We start from the raw sequence: 14,690 nt of genomic DNA, 5'->3' as shown, positions 1-14,690 counted from the left end.
AACCTTGGCCATTTGAACCATCGAATAACTTTGTAACTAATGACTATTTCCTAATTATAAGTAAGATTTAATTTTTTTTAAGTCCTCACAAATTTGGGGTCTTGTGCTGTTGCACAATTGGCACAGCCCATGGGCCGCCCCTGGTTTAGTGTAGGATTTGATCCAGTCAGAGGTTGATCAAAACCGTTATTAAGTTTATTTAAAAGGAAAATACTTGTATTCATATTAACATGAACGTGTGTCAAAATTCCTCTTATTTATATATATTTGGAAGTGTAAATATAAAATTTTAATAGTTCAAAAAACAATGTAAGAAATGATTACATGCATTGTCATGCCTTTTGCTCTCGTTGACTGCAGTGAGCTAAATAGGCAGCCGGGTCAATAAACTCTCTTATTCAAATAGCGCGCAAACTAGTACCTTTTTTTTTAATGAAAAACGCAAGCTAGTAGTTAAATTACACAATGATTAAGTATGATTGCGTAGATGACTCTTCTCAATAATCTAGAACAAATTCAAGTCCAGCTCATCGTATATCGAGTGAATAATCCTAAAACGAAGGCAATAGATCGGAGAATGAGAGGAATGAATTGATCGATGATTATAACACGACTAGGTGGTATTGATAGTGAGAATTGGTGTCAATTCATAGGGACTCTTCTTGCATCATTCTGGGCAACAAGTAACAACGACATGCAAATTGTGGCTAATACGTACGCGTGTTCGACTAGTCTTAGATTCATCAGATCATCCAGACATCAACCCAAGCAACGCAGCAGTACCACAAATAATTAAGCTCGACGTCGTTTTGCCAAAGTGTCGTAACTTTCGACTTCCGAGTCAAGTTGAGCCTCACCTCAATCTTAGGGCAATGTTTTGGTTCGCAAACAAGTGACACTAACGTGTAGGTGTAGCTACTTGCAAGAGCTAGCCATCAATCACGCGAATATGTACTTCTCTCATCTACTTGTACAGGCATAGTTGGTATACAATATGCATTTTGCCAATATGTTGCATAAAAAGATGGAAAAACTATTTAGATACAGTTCGGAACCGTTAAAAAATCACAACCCTAGGAAGGATTAGAATATCATGAACCAGAGATCGAACTGAGGAATTTAATTTTCAGATAGTCGATCAATATTTTTGAATCACCCTCCACCGTAAGGGGTAAATTCATTTGTTTGATGGTGGCAATGGTGATTTGTGTTGTTTAACTCTTTTCTTTTCTTCTCTCACGTCAGCGTTTGTGTAGCCAATGAGAGACGGGACGAGCAGTCACACAACCAATAAGCATCTTCCACGTAGAAAAGCCCACGTAGATTTGGCGCTCTTATTATACCAACGACTCCTCCGGCAGTTCGGTAAATTTCTCCAAGCATCCCGCTTTCCCCAGTTTTACAGTCGGATATCTCCGGCCAGCAATGGAGGTTCACGGGTCGGGGCTCCGGCGTGTGACAGTCTTGGCTTTCTGCGTCGCCGGTATCTGGGCCGCTTATATCTACCAAGGTGTTCTTCAGGAAACTCTGTGAGTTAATCTCCTCTCTAATTTCATAGATCACGATCCGATTTGAAGACTCAGCCATTGGCTCAATCAATCAAATTTGTGTGCAGGTCCACCAAGCGGTTCGGCCCAGATGAGATTCGGTTCGAGCATCTCTCGTTTCTGAACTTGGCCCAAAGTGTGGTCTGTTTATTCTGGTCATATATAAGTGAGTGTACTATAGTAACAATACCTAATTCAATGTGTGATTTGGAGGATTTGAGCTTAGAAGTGAGCTGTTATTAATTATGTGGTGTGTGTTTTTGTGTGAACAGTGTTGAAGATTTGGTCCAGCAGTAATGCCGGTGGTGCGCCGTTGTGGAGTTACTGGAGTGCAGGGATTACTAATACAATTGGGCCGGCCATGGGAATCGAAGCTTTGAAGTATATCAGCTACCCGGCACAGGTCTGTGTTTGGCGATTCAATTTATTTGTAATGTGTCTGCTACACTTTGCATAATGTAGGGGATTGTATAGAGTTCGATTTGTTTGCAATGCGATTTTGCTAGATGCTTGACTGTAGTGTGCCTAGCATTATCAACTTTAGTGTGCTTGCTTTGAATTTCTTGTGGTTATAGTAATGCATATCTTATATGTTTTGTATGGAATCCGGTGATAGGATAGATCAAACAGCATTATGTTGAGGACTCGCAATTAGATAGGAAGAATAGGTTCATGTAGCTCATTTTAACAGTGTAGTTAATGATTGTTGAGTTGATCTTTGTTTCGGTCGGTAGTTATAGTGATGGTTGGATTAGGTCTTTTAAACGTCTTCGTTCTGATGATGGGTTCTTTGGATTTTTGGATTGGTTGGTTTTTTGCAATTGAATGTTATTCTTGTTAATTGCAGGTATTGGCCAAATCCTCAAAAATGATTCCAGGTCAGATACTTGCGCAAGTTATTGATTTTTTTTTTCTGCCTGAACAAACTTGCTACAAATTGCGTTTGATAGTATGAAATTCTGGCATTAAGAATGAAGAAGATATTGTTGTATAGAGGACTTAATAAATGGTTATTACTTGGACGCAGTGATGCTGATGGGTACTCTAGTCTATGGCATAAGATACACCTTACCTGAGTATGTTTGTACTCTCCTTGTTGCTGGAGGGGTATCCATGTTTGCACTCTTGAAGGTGAGAGATGATTTTACCTTTGTCAGAAGAACTTTTTTCTATAAGTGATTATACATTTCACGAAAACTTCTCGCCATATTTGTTTGTTCTCATGCTCTTCTTGTGTATTCATGGGTTGGTTTTAGACTAGCTCGAAGACTATCAGCAAGTTGGCACACCCAAATGCACCTCTTGGTTATGGGTTGTGCTTCCTTAACCTTGCTTTTGACGGATTCACAAATGCTACTCAGGATTCAATAACAGCAAGGTATATCTTAAGTAAAGCTTGATACATTTGTAATGCTTGACATTCTGTTTTTATATATATTCTTTTTGTAGGATCAAATTGATGTGTAGCCATATAAAAATCATTCCTTGTTTATTTATTTGTCTTTGGTTGCTCTTGCTCAGGTACCCAAATACAAGTGCCTGGGAAATAATGTTAGGCATGAACTTATGGGGCACCATATACAACATGATATACATGTTTGGCTGGCCAGGAGGTAGCGGATTTGAGGCAGTTCAATTCTGCAAGATGCATCCTGAAGCAGCATGGGACATCTTTCTCTATTGTCTCTGTGGCGCTGTTGGCCAGAATTTCATCTTCCTAACCATAAGCAGATTTGGTTCCCTAGCCAACACCACCATTACCACCACCCGCAAGTTTGTGAGCATTGTGGTGTCGTCATTGCTCAGCGGCAACCCCCTATCATCAAAGCAATGGGGTTGTGTTGTCATGGTCTTCTCTGGGTTGTCATATCAGATCTACCTCAAATGGAAGAAGTTGCAGAGACTGCAGAAGAAGAAAAAGCCAAATTAACAATTTTGAAGCTTAGTGATTTTGATTTTGATTTTTTGATTTTCTTTTTTCAAATGTTTCTCTTCTTCCCTTCAACTGTGGGCATATATATCATTGTAAACATTGAAAACTCATTGTTCAAAACTACCGAATACTAATGTAACTGATAGACCTTTATGAGAAGTGCGTGGTTGAACTCAGAACATTCTGGAGCAGAAACTCTCTTACATGTTACAAGTCAGATTCACTATGACAGTAGAGCTAATCATATAATGTTCGATACACTATGAGTTAAGTGCGCTGTAGGGATTTGTTCAGTATGTCTGTAAATCCTTGAAACACAGAGAGAAAGAAGGCTTCCAACTTAGATCTGCAAACCAATATCAAAGTTCCGGTAACCAAAATAATCAATATAACTAGTAATCTCAAGTAAAACCACATTGCATTTGGTCATTTACAAATAAAACTAGTTCATCACTCATCCCAAAATTGTTCTCTAATCCGAAAATGATCATCTTCAACATGATCGAGTGAAGCTAATTTTGGCTTGGTGGTTGCTGCTCTCAATTTTGCATTGATAAGCTTATATCTTTGGCATCGTCTCCATTGTCACTAGATGTGAATATATCACACAGAGAGCAGGCGTTCAGTTTTGCACGTTCTTCTAGCTAATATTAGGTACCACAAGGTTCAGAATGTACACATGAATTTGGCTTCGAGGCCTAGCTATTCCTCTGGCTATGACCACTTTGTCACATTGAATTTGGGTTTGAGCTCGAACCCTACAAAACCGCATATGACCAAAACCGATCCATTCATCATCACCAAGTGTCAGGCAGGGCAATGCTAAGATCAGAAGGACAATCGAGATAAGATAGTGATGCATGGGGAAGTACATGGCTCGAAGTTTTCATAGAAACCTGTAGGCTAAAGTCTATTTATACCGTGCTCGTTGAGATGTGATGATATTCTCAGTGAAGGTCGGAGAGTTTTAAAGAGGGGCTGACAGAAGAGAGAGAGTTCATACGCGCAATTGTAGATAGATTTGTGAAATTTAAGAGCAGTAGCTGATGATCATTATCATGCTCGATCATACATTTGTGTGCTTCGGACTCTCTCCTCTATCTGTCAGGGGATTTTGGCTCTCTGATCAGCCAAGCAAGCACTCGATCCAGCACTTTCTTTATTTTTTGTTGATCAATATTTATTAACAAACTCGTATACATAAATTTCAATCGTAGAAAATCTGGTTGTATCTGAAGAACTAAGTTCGTTTTAGCTATAATTATTATTAACTCTTGATGTGTGACTGTGTAAACAAAATAGGAAGCAGCAACAAGAGGGCCGGCCCACTGGGCTTCTGGATTCAGCCGGAAACCAAGAAATGCTCGGCGGGCAATCATGGCGGTCAACGATGTTGAGGCCGAAGAGGATTTGAATTATGAGGGCTCTGACCTTTATTACTAATTCATCCTCCAAGTCTGCACTTCTTCGCCGGAACTGTGGGGATAAAACGGACAATTCGCGCTATCTTCGAGAAAGTGTAGAGCAAATAAGTGCCGCTTTATTTTGTAGAGAATTCCCTCCCTCTTTTTACCAATTGCCTTTTGATTTCCTCATAATTACACTTGTCTTCCACCACTCCTCTGAGTTTAGTCTTAAATTGCAGACATCTCAGATCAACACAAGTTCAAAGGCGGAGGAGGTGGAGCAGAAACTGGGAATTCTCTTCATACAGTTTGTAAGGTATTCTTCTTCTTCCCATTTCAGTTTCTTTTCTATTGTTAGTTTCTATGAAGTAAATTCGAAGTGATGGGAAGAAGGTAGGTTTTCTGTGAACTGGTAATTAGCAATGGCTTCTTAGCTCGATCCTTCTCTACCTTAAAGCCACTCTCTTTCCGGTTGTGTTTATCTTGCTTGTGTTCTAGAGAAAAGAGATATGATCATGCGTTAAAATTCCAGGAAGGTAAATAGAAAAGAGAAGAGACAGTACACACCAAAACTCACTCCAATTATATTAAGTTTGGTTACATCAGAAATCAGGGGATAATAATCAAAGCAAAGGAGAAACTATGAAATTATTCTATACCTTCTGCACAACCAAAAAACTAAAACCAAAACAACAGGAATCCATATGATCTGGTTAATCCTCTCTCTCTCTCTCTCTCTCTCTCTCTCTCTCTCTCTCTCTCTTCCTTTTTTTTTTTTCACTTCTCTCTTTTATAATATACTCTAGCTGGAGATATAGGCGAGCTGCCGATGTATACTTATAGCCTTACACTCTAAATAACTATGGATATAGGAGTTTCTGTACAACTGAACTGATGAAACCAAGGCCAAAAAAAATGGAACACCAAAAAACAAAACAAACAAAAGAATGACACACCAAGCACACAGGTTGAGTACCGATAAGGGACTCCAAGGGTGGTTACGTTAGATACGTCTGGAGATTCTAGAATGCACCATTGCATTCTAGATCTGGGTTTTGGGAAGCAGATCTCTTAACCTGCCTTTTTTTTGTAAAACTTCAGGCTGGAACTGCTGCAATCCTAAGAAAAATGGAATTCAGAAGAGAATGAACTCGATCATCATCTGAACCATGTAAAACTGCTATATAAGAGGTGGAACGAAAAGGCTGGCTATAGACTTTGGAGGAGGGCTCGTTTGCAAAGTGGTGTTTGTGAATTATTGCTTGGGTTGGGAAAAGGGGAATCCTCTCCAAGCGTTTTTAGCAAGAAGCTCCTCTCCTGAAAGATCCAACAACAGCATAAATGGTCAGTTCCATCATATTATTCTCTGCACTCAGATTTCATGCTTATGTGATACATCAGCTAGGTATTCTATAATTTACTGAGTGCCATGGCTAATAGAAAGTTCTATGAAGAAATGAGAAACAACTTCCCTGGTATTACTGTCATTTGAACTTTTGAAGTACTATGTCATATGATGTTCATCAAAATTTTGTGGTGCATATTGTATCCAAAGATAGTTATAGCTATTCAGAGCAGAAGCAACACATAAGTTACTGGACTCAAGGTTTTAGCAGAAGAATCTTGATTTTCATCTCGAGATCTTAATACTTGAGATACCAAAATATGTGTTCTGCTCTATGTTTTGGTAGGATGATCTTCATAACACAAGTATGTTCTCCTCCTGATAGTCTTAATGCCTGTTCATAACTGATTAACCAAGAAACTTCTATTCATGAATTTGCAAGGTAAACCTTTCCTAATGATAACCAAAACCTTTTCTTGATTAGTTGTTTAATACTCCTACATATGCTCCAGTAAAGTGATCTCAGTATCCTACTAATGACTTGATAAAGGACTCAGATTACCGTTGCTGCTGCTGCTCATCAATTATCATGATACTATAAATTCTAACTACTAGAGTTAAGTTGCACTACTTGCTGTAAATTGTTGCTGGTGACTCAGCAGTGGTTAACGTCACAAGCTTACTAGTGATGTTAATACAATTAAGGGATGCTTTTGATACTATTGCTGTATGCTACTCGAGCCATTAAACCCTTAAAATCAGAGAGCTATTAGATAAAGTTGAACTCCTAAGACGGAACTTACACTGTCAGAAAATTTAGGACTGGGAATTCCTGCTGCCAAGGATCTGAACATTGGAGTAACTTGAATAGGAGAACTGAACTCTGTGCTCGACAATGCAGAAACAACTGCATCATCCGTTGTTGCTTTATTACAAGATGGAAGTATCTCTGCTGCAATAGGTGTGGATAGTATCAGCATTACAGCACGTAAACAACTAGAAACGCGTGCTAAATATTTACAAGTAAAAGTTATCAAGATTTCTAGTTCAATTACATCTACTATAGAACCAATTACCTTGCTTTCTAGTTCCATTGGAAACGATGCCTTTCTGAAGTTCTCCAATATTATTTTGTCCTCCAGTATGAATTGATTGTGACTCTGGCGGAAAATCTTGATTTATTGTACCTATTTCAAAATCATTCTCTTCCAATTTATAACACTCTGTTTGGGACAGAAGAGTTGACCCTGTACTGTATTCAGAACTTCCTGGAGACTCATCATAGAGATCTGGTTGCCTATAATGTGCAAGCTATGAATTAGATGCTGTTGGTTATTAACCTCAGCTTACTAAAATCAAATCAGTGGCCAGGATCACTTTTCTTACCGCCAAGATGGTTGACATCCTTCACTCGTACTCCTTAAGTCCTGTAAAAGATATTTAAGATCTTCAAGTTGAAAATCAAAATCACGTATTCCACAACCGAGGATGTCACTTCCTTTGCTCTGATTCAAGAAATCTTGGAGAACCTGAATATGACATTTAATTTATGTTATATGACATTGTTGGAAATGTCCCATGTATACTTTTTTATGGAGGAAAAACATGTATCAATGGCAGCTCAGCTGCATAATGACCCCGAAATCCAAATATCCAAAAGTGAGGAATTCACATTCAATATAAACCATGCGTGGTAGTTAACTTGTCAAGATGGAATTTTTTTGAATGTTGAGCATAATACTCATTTGGTCATTTCTATGAGAGTGATATATGATTTTCTGTTGCTACAAGGTGTACTAGGTGAACCCTATTCAGAAACCAAACGATCAGATGTTGATGGCCAAACTCAGAACAAAGATGTAAGTATTTTTCACCTTCCAAGCATTTTCAAGACTCTGGTCTGTGTTATCTGCGTTAACCTTCATAGCCAATGAACTGAGCAACTCTGCTTGCTGCATTAAAGCATTTATTCTTGGATCATCCTTCTTGAGAAACGATCCTTGAAACTTGTTAGTTTGTGCTGCTGATGAATGAAAGTAAGAACAAGATTAGATTCCCTTGAAGTTTTATACTTGAAAACAGATAATCACCACATACTGAATCTTCTAACAAATCGGCCACATTCAGGTGGCCAAAAAGAAAAGCTTCGGCTATCAGGTTTTTCAAAGCAATCAAATCAAGTCCCAAGCAATTTATTTTATTTGGGATGGCTTACCGCTCCTAGGGACTTCCTTGGTGATGTTGACAGTATGCTGATCTTGCAGGTTGTTTACATTGTAGACGTTCTGAATCAACACAGTAAACGGAGCTCTTAGCTGCTGATTCGTCTTTCCACAGTGCCCATGTCGTCTGTCACCATAGTTGCAATTTTCTGAGAGATTAGTGATATGGCTCCTCCTGTGTTGCAGAAATAATGAGATCTAATACATTAAGTTATAATCGGATCAACATTAAGTTATTATATACATGCGACTTCTAACTCTACCTCATCTTCTTAAGAGGTGATGTATGTTCTGATGTTCCATCTGTATTGAAGCCATTCCTGATTATGACCCTTTTGTCATTCGAATTTACGTACGAAGTGGCATTCTCTTTCGCTAATGCCTCATATTTTGCTCTCTTCTTGCACAAGGTGGAAAATCGGTTTTTCACAGCATTGTCAGTTCTGCATAATTAGCATGATATTATAATGTTAAGTCCCTGATAACAAATACCAGAGCCGTGTGATTGCATTAAGCTGTTCTATATCTATTATTCACCTTCCTGAAACCACCTTCGCTATTTCAGTCCACCTGTTACCAAAGATCTTCTGAGCCTGCACAGCAGATCACCTTGATTTCAATAATGGGAGTAAACAAAAATATTTCAATAAACAGTGGTCGATTTTATTGTTGAACTTTAGGTGGACATACTATGCAAACAAAAGGTCTGTCCTGCTTGGTCTTACTATGTAACCCAGATTCCCAACTATGTACTAGTCCTATCTACTATCCCAGAGCAAGTTCTGGAAAGCTTTGTACCAATTACCTCACATAAAAGCATGTCTTCCTCTGGTGACCATCCTCCCTTCTTGAAGTCCGAGTTCAAATACGTGTACCATCTGCAACAATATTGTCAAACTCTACATTAGAAACCAAAAAATTGGAAGTCAAATCAATCACACTCCAATAATTGAGCACAACCAAATAGAAAACAGTGAGGAAGACATGTTTAGCAGAAATCATTTTCAACAATAAATTTGGGATTGTGAAATTCACCTTCTTCTGCACTGCCTCGTTGTTTTATCCTTGAATTTAGACGCAATAATAGCCCAGCTGCACAGAAAATGATCGAACATAACCATCAAACCTTGATTCAATCTCCCACAAGAAAATGATGATGAATACAAAAAGGAATGAATTCGTACTTCTCTGTTCCGTGAGTGCTAATTTGGTCTCGCAGTGTATCATCCTCCTGCAAGTGACCAGAACCAAAAGCAAAACCAAACACATGTGAGAAACCAATCTCAGTAAGAGAGCAAACACCGGGCGATCAATACACCCATTTGACTGCTGATCAACAGACCGCCACTCTCAATCGATAATAACAACCAGTATCAAAAACAAAAACAAAAAGAAAGAAGAAATGAAAAGGACCTCTTGACTCCAAGTGACGATATGGCGCTCCTTCTTCTTGGAATCGGAATATTCATCGCCAAGCTTCCTCTTAATTTCTTGCATTTGATGTCTTTAATCTGAAAACTTTCACACTCTCTTTCACTCTCTCACTCTCTGTGTGAGACGCTCCTCCTTCTCCCCTTTATCAAACCCAAGTTGCATACCAAACTCTTTCCCAGCCTATATAACAAAACGGGTAAACCCCAAAAGAAACCCTTCCCTCTCTTTTACCAATCTTTACAGACACTGTTGGGTTCAAACGGAACCATAAGCAATAAGCACGTATAGTCCAGACTCCAGACCAAGACCCTCAAAAGCTATATCCTAAATGGTATCCAATCCTTTATCCTATAGACTCTATACCACCATAGAGGATTTGGATTGATTGCCTCGGATTCTAACTTTTCAGACGCCTTTGGAGTTTTATTCCTCCCCTGAATTGAGAAAAAGCGAAAAAGAAATCAGACATTTGAGAATATATAAGATCTGGGTGCAAGTATAACTCGTGTTTGGTTAAACTTACAGAAGGGTTTGGCCTGAAAGCTACGATCTTGGAGTGAACAGAGAGATGTAGATTGTAGAATAAAGAGTAAACTCTGAACAGAGCTGGTTGTGTATTTTGAAATCAACAAGGTTACACAGAACAGAACAAAACCAAAGGGCTTACGAGGACTGATGCATAGTAGTCTGGAATATATATTTTTTAAATGGCAGAAAAACCAATCGGAAATTAACGGGTTGTTTTTGCTTTTAGTTTAGTGCGCGGGTATGAGGGCGAGTTTGAAAAATAACGCTGAATTCCATGACATAACATTAATGGATGGATGATGATGGAGGAGATAGACGAAGACCCACAGGGCCACTCTCACCTAGAAGCACCTCACTATTTATATATACACAACTACGTATCTAGGAAACTTCTACATTGCTCCCGGATTCAATACTTTATACAGCAGAATTGGAGCTGTTATATTAGTCATTAATTATGATGTATGCGACGTATTAGTCCTACTTAGAATGTCCGTTTTAAAATTTATATACTCAGAACACTATGATATGGAAATGTTATAATTGTATACTACTGTATCAACAGTTTAAAAGGAGAAATGTATGATTTGCTCTGGCATGTGTATGACACATTATCAAATGTGTTATATGGTTCAAATTTTTGAATCATTTTGTGGGTTTTAAGGAGACGTTGCCATGTTCGTGACCTAACTAACAGCTTCACATTCATTCTGAGCGAGCGGCCTGCGTTAATATAATCTCCATTTCAATTCAATGCTTGCTTTGGTATGTTAATTATTTCCGTCATCAAAATATCATGCTCTCTCATCATCATTATCATCATCATCATCCACTCTCCTAAGAACTTACAGTGTCTGTGATCCGACCCCAGTATTTCAAACTCGGGACTATTCCTTTTGGCCACACTCAACGTGACACGTAGAATGTGAGATCCATTTTGGAATTTTGGAGGTGTTTTCTTCAATTGGCAGTTTCCTCATGTAGTCTCACTTTCTTGATTCACAAGTGAGAGTAAATACGAATTCGATTTTGAATTTTTTAACTTAAAACTGAAACTTGTTTGTAAGTTTTGTTGTGCATACATGTCATTCATCATGTACGTGTTCTTATGGGAGTGTTGCTAGGCTGTCTAGCTACTTATTATTGTCAAATGCAATTTATCATGGAACATATTTGGAAATGAAATTAGCTAGTTGTATATTTTTTTCTTAAATTATTATAATCATTTTAAATGGGATTAATTGTATCATCAGCTTTTGAACTTCTTAATTTGAATCATTTTCAATATTCGCACATATTCGCTCAAAAATTGTACTCTCTCTCTCTCTTTGAATTGTTTATCATATTTCCTTTAGAAAGCGATATGATACAATTTGTATGCTCGTTAAAAAAATTTCCATTATCAACTTCACAATTTAATAATACGAGACAACAATTTACATTTTAAGCATGTCATCTCAAGACTTAACTAGTATACCGTCAGTAATATTTACACATCGATTTTCTTCTGAACAATTTACAAGTTCAAATATGAGAAAAATCTTACCCAAAGAATGGATGATATACGATGTGTTCGCATGTCCAAAACAAGTGGAAATATTTTATATGTTACAGCAAATTGTAGATACAAAAGAACTATGTGTTGTATATAAATTGTATAGATACTGGGGCACCCTCTATCCTGGGCATCAAAGCCGAAGGCCAACATGTCGGTATACCATTCTGTATATACTCCGTGAATTAAGACAAATCTTGCTCTGTCAACAGTAAATTCAACTTGTTCAGTATTAGTATAGTCTTAATCCTACGCAATGAGATTATGAGAATGTAGCCAAAACTAAAAGAAGATAAAAAACGAACCCCACAAGCTATCACAGAGGTGACAGAAACCTAACAATGTAAATGTGTTAAATCTTATAAATACATGTAATCTTCTTCTCTCGTTTATCAGCTTGTTTGAACTTAATTGTCTAGTTTAAACTAAAAGTCCTCGGGGGTCATGAACTAGCCGGCTAGTACACAATCAGAAATCAAATCACAACTTTAATCTGCTGATTAATTTCATAAAATCTAGCATTGCTTTCACCCGGCTGTGGTGTAACACCATAGTATAGTAACAACTAAACATAATGTTTTCATATATCAATAATAAAATTACAATAATAACACAAGCTTAGGGCTATCCCCAATTGCTGTAGTAAATACGGTGTACTCAACTTAGTGCTACCCCGGTTAATTACTTAACTTGTAAATTAAGCGGGCTTATACTCGTTAGCCATGCAACGTGCACTAGTTCACTGTCCACCACGTGGTCCAATAGGAAGGAATGTCCAATCCTATCTAACTTTTGACATATTCAATTAGTGGAGCCCTCCAAACGGCAAGAAACAAGAAATTGGGCACCTCATCGGTCGCTTTCTTGATAACGACATCTCCCGCCAAAAAATAGGTATCGATTCAGGCAAGAGATTAAAACCACCTTGCTCATCTGTTCTCAATTTGCAGATAGTACTTCAGTTCATAACAGACGATAGATATAGAGCTATATTCCTATGTAGACTACATAAGTACATTTATATGAGCTAACGTACTATATATACACATGCTTTCAAATTCCTGAGGGGAATCTGGAACATGTCGCTGTAAAAGGGTTAAGGGTCGGTGATGTAGGGACAAATATATAAACCAGTTAGCACTGTAAATTGATGAGATGCCAAGACTCAGAAAAAGAATTGCAGTTCAAAGAAGACTGATCGATCGACTCTGTGGAACCCTATGAAAAAGCTAATTTCTTTGCTCCAATGTATATACAAACCTTTGTAGTTAACTGTTTAAGTTGTATGTCTACATCAGTCTTGCATCATGACCATGTATTAACCCTTGCTAGCTTTACGAAATTAACTGTTCTGGAAACTAAAGAAAATCACACCCATCGTAGACAGGTCGTCTTCGTCCACCGATTGTGCGCTAGTTTTGTCATTTTGGGTCTTCTTTTTTAAAAAAAAATGAAAGCCTTAATATTTCTAGCCATTGATAATCTTTCTTGTCTTTATTTTTATAATGTGTATAGCAAGAACTACTGTTACTTATATATATTACAGTTCGATCAAGACTTCAATATATATGTTATTGACATTTTTATGCAAGTAACTAATCGTCATCATTGACAAACGATCTCATATCACGCGGTTTTAAGGAATTTAGTTCCGGTTGGTCCCATTTATATGATGCATATGGATTAGTATATAATTAACTAACATGTTGGTACATTACTTTGATTAAATGTTCAATCCTAATCTAATCGCATGGGCCACGATGAACTTAATAATCAAGCTGATAATTACAAGAGATAATGCATTCATACATAATGTACTAGCTCTTTACTAAAAGCCTAGAAGACACTACATTTGATTTGAAAGAATCAATTATACATGTAATATATTCACTGAATCTTGATTTCCATCGTACATTCAGCGAGCCAGTAGGGTGTCCGTGGGAAAAATATGCATCAAAACTGTGGCCAATGTCACCGTCTTTATCAAAATAAATTTGATAAAGTCTAAGACATTTCCCCCACATTCATAATGGATCGGAGATCAATTTGTAGATAAATAGTTAAAGTAAACGATTGATAATTAGGATCAAAGATATAATCGTAATCTCTTATGAATTGTGTTCCTAAAACGATAGATTCTCTATTAATCTACTTTGTTGGCGCCTGATCTTTGTCCGGCATGTTGCCGCCGGTTGTCTTTCTAGTTGGCTGGCTGTACGTGACCTCCTTCAAGTTTTCTGCTACACACTAGCAAACTATAATATTGTGATTTAAAGTAAAAAAATATGACTATATGAGTTCAACATACCAATGTTTCCAAGGAATTGTAATAATGCGTTCAGCTAGCCAAGATGATTAATCTCCTTCTTTCGGTCAAATAACCAGATGGACAACATCAAATTAACTATAAATTATTGTTCAATAAAATTCATCTCAGTACGTAGTTAAATATTGACAACAACAAAAAATAGCAATGCATGCGAGTGACAATGATGCAAGCTAGTAATACATGAATGATAAAGACTGAAAGGTTAGCCTGCAGACAATCTCCTTCAGTGGCTACCTCGTTTCATAACCCTGATTTATTTGTAGTGAGTCTGTGTATATGTTTATTTATAGGCCGAGGTTGCTCTTTGGATATTAGAGCCTAAACTCCAGGATGCAATTATATACTGTTTCCACTAAGGTCGGCTAGGGTAGGAAATTATAAAAACCTAATC

The 14,690-nt window shown here is 37.6% G+C and overlaps 2 protein-coding genes and 1 long non-coding RNA gene across 8 annotated transcripts; 2 read left to right on the top strand and 1 right to left on the bottom strand.

Annotated features, from left to right (window-relative positions):
• Positions 1-1,355: 1,355 nt before the first annotated feature.
• On the top strand, positions 1,356-3,659 carry LOC126792775 (UDP-galactose/UDP-glucose transporter 3). Its single transcript, XM_050519253.1, has 7 exons — positions 1,356-1,529; positions 1,616-1,713; positions 1,820-1,950; positions 2,395-2,425; positions 2,575-2,678; positions 2,804-2,925; positions 3,069-3,659. The coding sequence occupies exons 1-7, from the start codon at positions 1,426-1,428 to the stop codon at positions 3,475-3,477; spliced, it is 999 nt and encodes a 332-aa protein (XP_050375210.1). The 5' UTR covers positions 1,356-1,425; the 3' UTR covers positions 3,478-3,659.
• Positions 3,660-4,660: 1,001 nt separating this feature from the next.
• On the top strand, positions 4,661-8,626 carry LOC126792787 (uncharacterized). 2 transcript variants are annotated; one of them, XR_007671947.1, is made up of 4 exons: positions 4,661-5,197; positions 5,988-6,230; positions 8,023-8,090; positions 8,496-8,626. It is a non-coding gene; the product is annotated as an uncharacterized LOC126792787 (long non-coding RNA). The 2 variants fall into 2 exon arrangements; XR_007671948.1 differs by having other exon boundaries at positions 4,661-5,202.
• LOC126792769 (transcription factor MYB124-like) lies at positions 5,447-10,634 on the bottom strand. 5 transcript variants are annotated; one of them, XM_050519245.1, is made up of 13 exons: positions 10,411-10,634; positions 9,867-10,321; positions 9,638-9,684; positions 9,489-9,545; positions 9,259-9,331; positions 8,991-9,046; positions 8,717-8,896; positions 8,447-8,628; positions 8,106-8,251; positions 7,618-7,760; positions 7,308-7,528; positions 7,035-7,180; positions 5,447-6,203 (listed from the first exon to the last, which is right to left on the bottom strand). In XM_050519245.1, the coding sequence occupies exons 2-13, from the start codon at positions 9,948-9,950 to the stop codon at positions 6,096-6,098; spliced, it is 1,443 nt and encodes a 480-aa protein (XP_050375202.1). In that variant the 5' UTR covers positions 9,951-10,321; positions 10,411-10,634; the 3' UTR covers positions 5,447-6,095. The 5 variants fall into 5 exon arrangements, with proteins under 5 accessions (XP_050375202.1, XP_050375201.1, XP_050375203.1 ...); XM_050519244.1 differs by having other exon boundaries at positions 7,035-7,183; positions 10,411-10,633; XM_050519246.1 differs by having other exon boundaries at positions 7,035-7,183; positions 7,618-7,658; positions 8,106-8,254; positions 10,411-10,631.
• Between the last annotated feature and the right edge of the window lie 4,056 nt (positions 10,635-14,690).

The sequence above is a fragment of the Argentina anserina genome, chromosome 4 (assembly GCF_933775445.1).
Source record: "Argentina anserina chromosome 4, drPotAnse1.1, whole genome shotgun sequence".
Classification (NCBI taxonomy): domain Eukaryota; kingdom Viridiplantae; phylum Streptophyta; class Magnoliopsida; order Rosales; family Rosaceae; genus Argentina; species Argentina anserina.
The sequence above is the reverse complement of the archived record's forward strand: the minus strand, read 5'-3'. Positions and strand labels throughout refer to the sequence as shown.